The 7,665-nt window shown below is 40.5% G+C and overlaps 1 protein-coding gene across 4 annotated transcripts in view; it reads right to left on the bottom strand.

The window, feature by feature from the left end:
* Positions 1-7,665, bottom strand: part of LOC122548856 (protein spire homolog 1-like) — a 203,617-nt gene that overhangs the window by 59,470 nt on the left and 136,482 nt on the right. For all 4 annotated transcript variants that reach the window (XM_043687728.1, XM_043687729.1, XM_043687730.1 and 1 more), the window contains exons 7-8: positions 7,036-7,122; positions 5,803-5,932 (exon numbers count right to left, since the gene is read on the bottom strand). In XM_043687728.1, coding sequence (XP_043543663.1) covers positions 5,803-5,932; positions 7,036-7,122 — 217 coding nt within the window. The remainder of the gene's footprint in view (positions 1-5,802; positions 5,933-7,035; positions 7,123-7,665) is intronic.

Genomic DNA, 7,665 nt, shown 5'->3' with positions numbered 1-7,665 from the left:
TCTAGCTTATCTCTCCACGCTTCAGGCTCACTGCCTTTATTCCTGATGAAGGGCTTTTGCCCGAAACGTCGATTTCGAAGCTCCTTGGATGCTGCCTGAACTTCTGAGCTCTTCCAGCACCACTAATCAAGAATCTGGTTTCCAGCATCTGCAGTCATTGTTTTTTCCCTTTCACCCTGACAGGAATGTACTTTCTCTGGTTTCTCGTTATCTCATTTCTGAAGGCCTCCCATTTTCCAGCCGTCCCTTTACCTGCGAACATCTGCCTCCAATCAGCTTTTGAAAGCGCTTGCCTAATACCGTCAAAATTGGCCTTTCTCCAAATTAGAACTTCACCTTTTAGATCTGGTCTATCCTTTTCCATCATGATTTTAAAGCGAATAGAATTATGGTCGCCGGCCCCAAAGTGCTCCCCCATTGACACCTCAGTCACCTGCCCTGCCTTGTTGTCATAAGCCTCCTTTTTAACATTTTATTTTCAGTTTCACTTCTTTTGGCATCTTGTACTTTAGACTTTCCCACTGAAGGACAAGTGCTGAACTATTTGAACTATCCTTTTCCTCAATTCCCTCCGTCCTTTCATTACCGTCTAATCCAGCAATTGTCCTTCCCAATTTACCTGTGTTTATCTTCTTTCTTAAAACAGTGACATTGGCACTCCCATCATTGTGCCTCATAATCTTTGATGTTTTTAAACAGAATTATATTCCAGACACTGGTAGGAAGATGATTTCCTGCTGTTACACATTCTACTTGCCTTACTTCATGTCACAGAACTAGATCCAACACTATTTTCCTTCCATGTTAAACAAAAGACATACTGACTCAGAAAGTTCTTCTGTACCCACAGTGAAAAAATTCTCTCTTTCCTAATTCTTGGCACCGTGTTTTACTCAGTCGATACAAGCAAATTTATAATCTCTTAATATTACTGCCTCAATTTTGTTACACACTTTAAAAATTTACCTCCAAATCTATTCACCTATATACTGTTCATTGTTTGAAAATCCTTAAAAAGGTTTCCATCAATGAATGGAACAGCCCTTCCTTTGTTTCTTCATTCAAATAGATTCAGATATGGAATCATCTAACCTAGCTTTTCTACTTGGAACTGTAACATAAGTGTTCATCAATCAATACTGCTTCCTCTTTTTCCTCATCATAACCAGGGATGCTAAGAACTCATTCATGATCTTGTTTAAGCTGTATATCTGTTACTGCAACCACATCACAAAATCACATTGCAATTTCTGTCTGCAGCTCATCAACTTTATTAGTTCTACTATGAACATTGTCATGCAAACTGCTTAATACCTCCTTCATCACTTCAGCAGTATTTCTCAATGTGGCTCCTGAAACTGTTGAGAAATTTCTAATTTTACTGCTGCTTATATTTTCTGAAGTTTGACAGCGTTCGTATAAAATGCCTTGACATTTGTGTTCAAAGTGATTCCTTTAAATATTTAAATCTTGTTAAATATTAAGATATTAGACAAAGGTAGTTGGCATTGTCAGTGGGATGGGAATCAAATCAATAAGACCCCAGATTCCACTGCTAAGCCTGCTTCTATTAAATCTTTAGACGTCCAATACAATTCAGAGAGATAACAATTAATTGCAGAAGCCATTGTACTTTCACATCAATGTGTTTATGTCCCTAAGCAACTGAACTCTATTTAAAGTTTAAGTTAGAGTAGATCCCTACAGTATGGAAACAAGCCCATTGGCCCAACAAGTCCACACCGACCATTCGAAGAGTAACCCACCCAGACCCATTCCCCTACCCTATATGTACCCCTGACTAACGCACCTAACACTATGAGCAATTTAGCATAGCCAATTCACCTGACTTGCACATCCTTGGATTGCGGGAGGAAATCAGAGAACCCAGAGGAAACCCATGCAGACGTGGGGAGAATGTACAAACTCCACACAGACAGTCACCCAAGGTGGAAATTGAACCCAGGTCCCTGGCACTGTGAGGCAACAGTGCTAACCACTGAGCCACTGTGGCGCAACTTCACCGCCACACTCCTCAGCTACTTGCTTGGCAAGATCCTGGTTATCCACAAGAAATTAGCCAGAGGTTAACAAACAGACTATATTTTATTAACTTCATAAAAGCACACAAGGAGGTGGTGGCATAGCAATAGTGTCACTCAGCTAGCAATTCAGAACTTTACACTAATATCCTGAAGAAGAAGGGCTTATGCCCGAAACGTCGATTCTCCTGCTCCTTGGATGCTGCCTGACCTGCTGTGCTTTTCCAGCAACACATTTTCAGGTCTAATATTCTGGGACTTAGGTTAAAATCCCATCCTGTCAAATGGTGGAATTTGAATTCAATAAAATCTGGAATTAAATACTAGTCTGATGTAACCACTGTTGTCTGTTGTGAAAGACCCAATTGCTGTATTAATGTTCTTACCTGGTCTAGACATGTCTCCAGACCAACAGCAATGCAGTTGACTCTTAACTATCCTCTGGGCAATGAGGCAATAGATGTTGCCCAAGTCAGTGACACCCACATCCCACAACTAAATAAAATAAGCTGGTATTTCAAACTTGTACTGAAGATTTGTAACCGTCCAGCAAAGCACAACATAGTCTTTCCTCCTATTCTACATTTCTGCTGAAGATTTCCTGCTATTGATTGCTACTCAGTCTCTTGCTCTTATGTTCGTCAAGTTTGCTTTGGCAATGACTGGCAGTGGGTTCGAGTGGCATGTTTGACTGCATTTGACTGTATGTTTCTCAACAATAAAAAAAAGGTTCATTAGCTACTAATCACTTTATTAATAGAGGCATTGAATACAAGAGCAAGATATCGTACTTGCATAAGACTTTGGTTAGAACTCAGTTTGGAGGATTGTGTACAGTTCTGGGTGCCACACTATAAGAGGGATGGGAATGCATTGAAGATAGTGCAGAAGATATTTACAAAAATGGTTCCAGAAGAACTTTAGTTACGAGGAATAGATTGGAGAGGTTGGGATGTTCACCTTCGACAGAAGAAGACCAAGTGGCGATCTGATAGAAGTTTTCAAAATGTTGCATGTGTTGGATAGAGTATATGGGGGAAACAGTCCGGTCCATAAAAGGATCAATAACCAGAGGGTGCAGGTTTAAAGTGATTTCAAAAGAAGCTGATGTGATGTGAGAAAAAAAACGTTATTACGAAATGAGTAGCTAGGATATGGAATGCACTGCCTGGGAATGTGGTGGAGGCAGGTTCAACTGAGACATTGGATGATTTCTTTAAATAGGAAGAAATGTGCAAGGGAATGAGGAAAAGGCAGGAAAAAGACCCTAAGACACGTTGCTGATTGAAGAGCCTGTGCAGACACAATGAGCCGAAAGCATGTTCTGCACTGTGACACCTCTTTGATTTTGTGAAGAGAGAAACGTGCTATCATCAGCTCAGCTGCTGGAACCAAGAGATCACCCACAAAGTATCACGTGAAGGGCACTCCCAGCCTGCAGTCACTGCATCATGAACAGCAAAGGGCTGAAAGAAAACCCTGAAACTTTCATCCCTGCACTTCATGCCGTGACATTGGTGTAATATTTCAAACCTTTCCGTAGGCATTTATGTGAGGAACTCTCAATAACCAGAGAAACAAATATTATATATATGCATAGAGGATTTAGCTCTAATTGAGTATTAATTAGCCAGCTAAGCAGCATGACACTACTCTCAGCACCATGTAACACAAAGCATATCATTTCACAAACTGCACAATGAAAGGCAACGCTACACGAGTCTTATAGTGATCTTAATGTGGGCCAAAGTTTGGGCTGAAAGGCCTGTCTCTGTGCTGTAGGACTGTATGACAATGTGCTTGAATGACATCTGCTCTATGGATCCTCTAGACATTTCACTGACAATGCATACCATATCCTGGATAAACAGATACCTTATTTATAGTGTAATCCATAAAAGTGCCAGCAAAACAAATTCAATACCTTAAATCAAAAACATTTTTAAATGTCTTTGATGCCCTAATATTTGCTTTCTCATTTGAAAACACACACACACACAGACACACACACACACGAAACACCAGGCTTTGCTCAGTTGGTGGTATTCTCAATTTTGAGTCAGAGAGTTGCTGTAACTGACGCTCATATGTCACTGCTGGCCTATGGGAGGCACATATGTCTGAAGGCATCATTTGTTGAATGAGTCATTAAAGTGAAATTCTGTCTGCTGAGTTAGATGAATACTAACAATCACACCAGGCTTTGCTCAGTTGGTGGTATTCTCAATTTTGAGTCAGAGAGTTGCTGTAACCGAAGCTCATATGTCACTGCTGGCCTATGGGAGGCACAAATGTCTGAAGGCATCATTTGTTGAATGAGTCATTAAAGTGAAATTCTGTCTGCTGAGTTAGATGAATACTAACAATTCAATTCAAAGACAAAATGGGTTTTCTTGCTTCTGAGTCTAGCCTTCCTCCTTTCTTTATCATAGAAGCGAAGGGACAGCAGAACCATGGGACCACCTCCACATCACCCTCAAAGTTGCCAACCATCCTGTCTTGTGCTCATATTCCTACTCCTTCCCTGTCACTGGCTCAAAGCACTAACATGTATAGTCCTACTACACCTTGGGTGTACCTTGACCACATCACCACCCACGTGGGCAAATAGGGATGGGCAATAAATGCCTGTCCCAGCCAAGAGTGAACAAAACTTCTTTCATAAAACTCCCCCATTAGAAACACTCTGGACTGGTCACTCACTTCTTTTTGCCTGCTCGTGAGCAGTTTGCCCATTGCTGTTGCCTACATTACAACAGTGGATGCAAGACAAAACTAATTCACCGGTGCCGATATGTGAGTCATTCTGTGCGTGCAGTAAGGTGCTATTGAAGTGCAATCCACTTTAACTCCATTGATCCCACCAAGTTCCTATGGTGACCTGGGTCCAAGAGCTATGCAGAGGTTCCAGCCACCTTTAACAATGCTGATCTGAGATTAGACACTAGGAAGCGATCTAGCTTCACTGTAAACTGCATTTACAATTTTGTTTTAAAAATCATATTTTAAAACACTACATAGATTTATTTTTAAAAACAGAAATTTATGGTGCTGATGGAGATTAATCAGGCCATCATGCCTGTACTGGCTCTATAAATGAGTATTGTTACCTTGTACCAATCTCCTGCTCTCTTCTCCCACACCTTTGCATGTTATCTTTTTATTCAAATAAACTCCTCAACTGATCCTGCCTCTACTTCCATGCAGTGCATTTCAGATCTGAACTATCCACTGAGTTAAAGCATCTTTCCTCAGCTCACCCTTGCTGCTTTTACATATCACTTTAAACTCTTGCTCCTTTTAGGAGTGGGTTTCTCCACATCTGCTCAATCCAGCCTACTCATGATTTTGAAAATCAGTATAAAATCTCTTCTCGGCCTTCTCTCCAAGGATAACAGTCCCAATTTCTTCGATCTATCCCTATAATTGAAATTCCTCATTCGTGGAACTATTTCTGTAAACTGCTTCTGAGCTCTCTCCAATGCATTCACATCCTTAATATAATCAGCCAATTGGCACCTTTCAAATTGTACCCATTATCCACAACCACTCTTAGCCTAATGCATGAGTTTCTTTTTAAGTTAATCTTTCATTAAAATTAATGAATAATGATAAAAGGAATTGTGGTCTTCCTGTACTGACTTTGAAATGAAACTTGGTGCATCGTGTATTTTTGTCACTTCTTCACAAAATAAATAAAGGAAACATTATCCATAAACCACAGCTTTTATAGATTGCAGTTTTATTGTCATGGACTCACCATGTTTGCTACGTCTGATCATATCGGGTGATACTGGCCGCAGTTTTCGCTCAGATTTGATTTCTTCTAATATTCTTTCATGGAGACTCCGAGGACGTGGTGGATGTGGCTTGAGTTTCCGTGCAGATGCCTGTGACCCAGAGAAATTAACAACTGTCACAGATCTGACTGGCAAAATTGCAAATACGAGGCTGGTAACAAAAGTGAGAGGTAACAGCTATCGGGAATGTCGGATCAGGGTGGGTCTTCTTTCTTTATAAAGGATTAAATTTAATGTTTGACCTGGTTTACAATTATGAATGAGTTGCATAGGGAGGATGTGAAGAGACTGATGGTATTTACCCACACCTAAGGAGGAGGAATTGGAGGCTAGAACAGGTGGAAAACATGAAACTGGTTCCTCAATTTGGCTCCCCACTGTGTGCCTGTTTTCCAACAACTTTCCAGGGCTGGGCTTAATGTAATGGTTGAGGGCCATTTAAGGTAAATGACTGGGATCTTCCCATGCTGGATCACCTCCTCCCCACATACTGAGTCAGGAGATATAAGGGTCACAGGATATAGGTGTCACTAGCAAGGCCAGCATTTGTTGTTCATTCCTAATCTCCCATGATCAAGTAGCAATATCACAGCACATTTGAGAGTCAGCACATTGCTGTGGGTCTGGAGTAACATGTAGGCCAGACCATGTATGGACGGCAGATTTCCTTCCCTGAAGAAACTGGATGAGGTTTCATGGCTATCGATGGTAGTTGTCATGGTTACAATTTGCTGAGATTAGCTTTATGTTCTGAATTCCACCAGCTGTCATGGTGGGATTCAAAACCACATCCTCAGGTCTAGTCCATGATACTACCATCTCCTGTCAATGTTTAAATTCTTCTAATATTCTTCAATGAAGAAAATATTATTTTTTTCTTGTATACACTGCAATAATGCTAAGGCATCAGCCTTGACCATACCCTTCCTAAGTAAGGGATTCTCCTGAACACTGATGACTGTGGTCATCTATGACTTTCAAATATTAATCAGGTTTTCAAGGGCAGCTCCATTTTGAATTGCTCTCATGCTCTTCTACCTGCCTCAGTAATGCAGACCGCCGCAAAGAGCTCGAAGTAAGTTTCTAACCATATGACATTCATACTCATGGTCATGGTGTCACTCAAACATATCACATGGCCCGGCAGGTCAGTTGTGACTATTCTGAATTCTAAACATATCAGCTGTACTCACAGGGTTTAATGGAGGCCTTGAGCGAATAAAGTCCAGGATCATTTCATGGGCACTTTTCTTCAATTTGGGAGGGAGGTTACCATTAACCTGTAGCAGGGAAATAAAAATTAGTCACAGAAATCATACCACCTTTTAAACAGATCATAACTAATGAACATTAGCAAAGGATATCTCCTAAGATATGTGGAGAATATATAACAGAATCCCACAGGATTTGTCTGACAGGCATTATTACAAGAAACAAATCCCTTCACTTCAGCCTGAATTTTTGCACAGCTCTGTCAAAATATTCCCAATCTGTCAAAGAACTGTCATGATGTTAAAGAACTGCCGAAGTTTGTTGGACTGTAAAAGTCTATTGGAATTTCAATACCCTCTGGAACTGTCAAAGTTGTTCAGACTTTGAATGTTTACAAATCTGTGGAGTTTAAAAGCAAATTCAGTGCTTTCTATTTCACACTGTTGAAATAAGTCTATGGGCTATCATTGTAGGAACTGTACTATATGACTGATTTTGCAACCTAAAATTAGGTCAGTGTGGTGCCTCTTAAGGGAACAGGTTGATTGACATCTCCAAGTGAGACTCATAACTTCATTGTAAGTCAGCAAGGCTCCTGAGATTTGGATGTT

The sequence above is a fragment of the Chiloscyllium plagiosum genome, chromosome 4, assembly GCF_004010195.1.
Source record: "Chiloscyllium plagiosum isolate BGI_BamShark_2017 chromosome 4, ASM401019v2, whole genome shotgun sequence".
Lineage (NCBI taxonomy): Eukaryota > Metazoa > Chordata > Chondrichthyes > Orectolobiformes > Hemiscylliidae > Chiloscyllium > Chiloscyllium plagiosum.
Note: the sequence above shows the minus strand (reverse complement) of the source record. Positions and strands in the feature narration are given on the sequence as shown.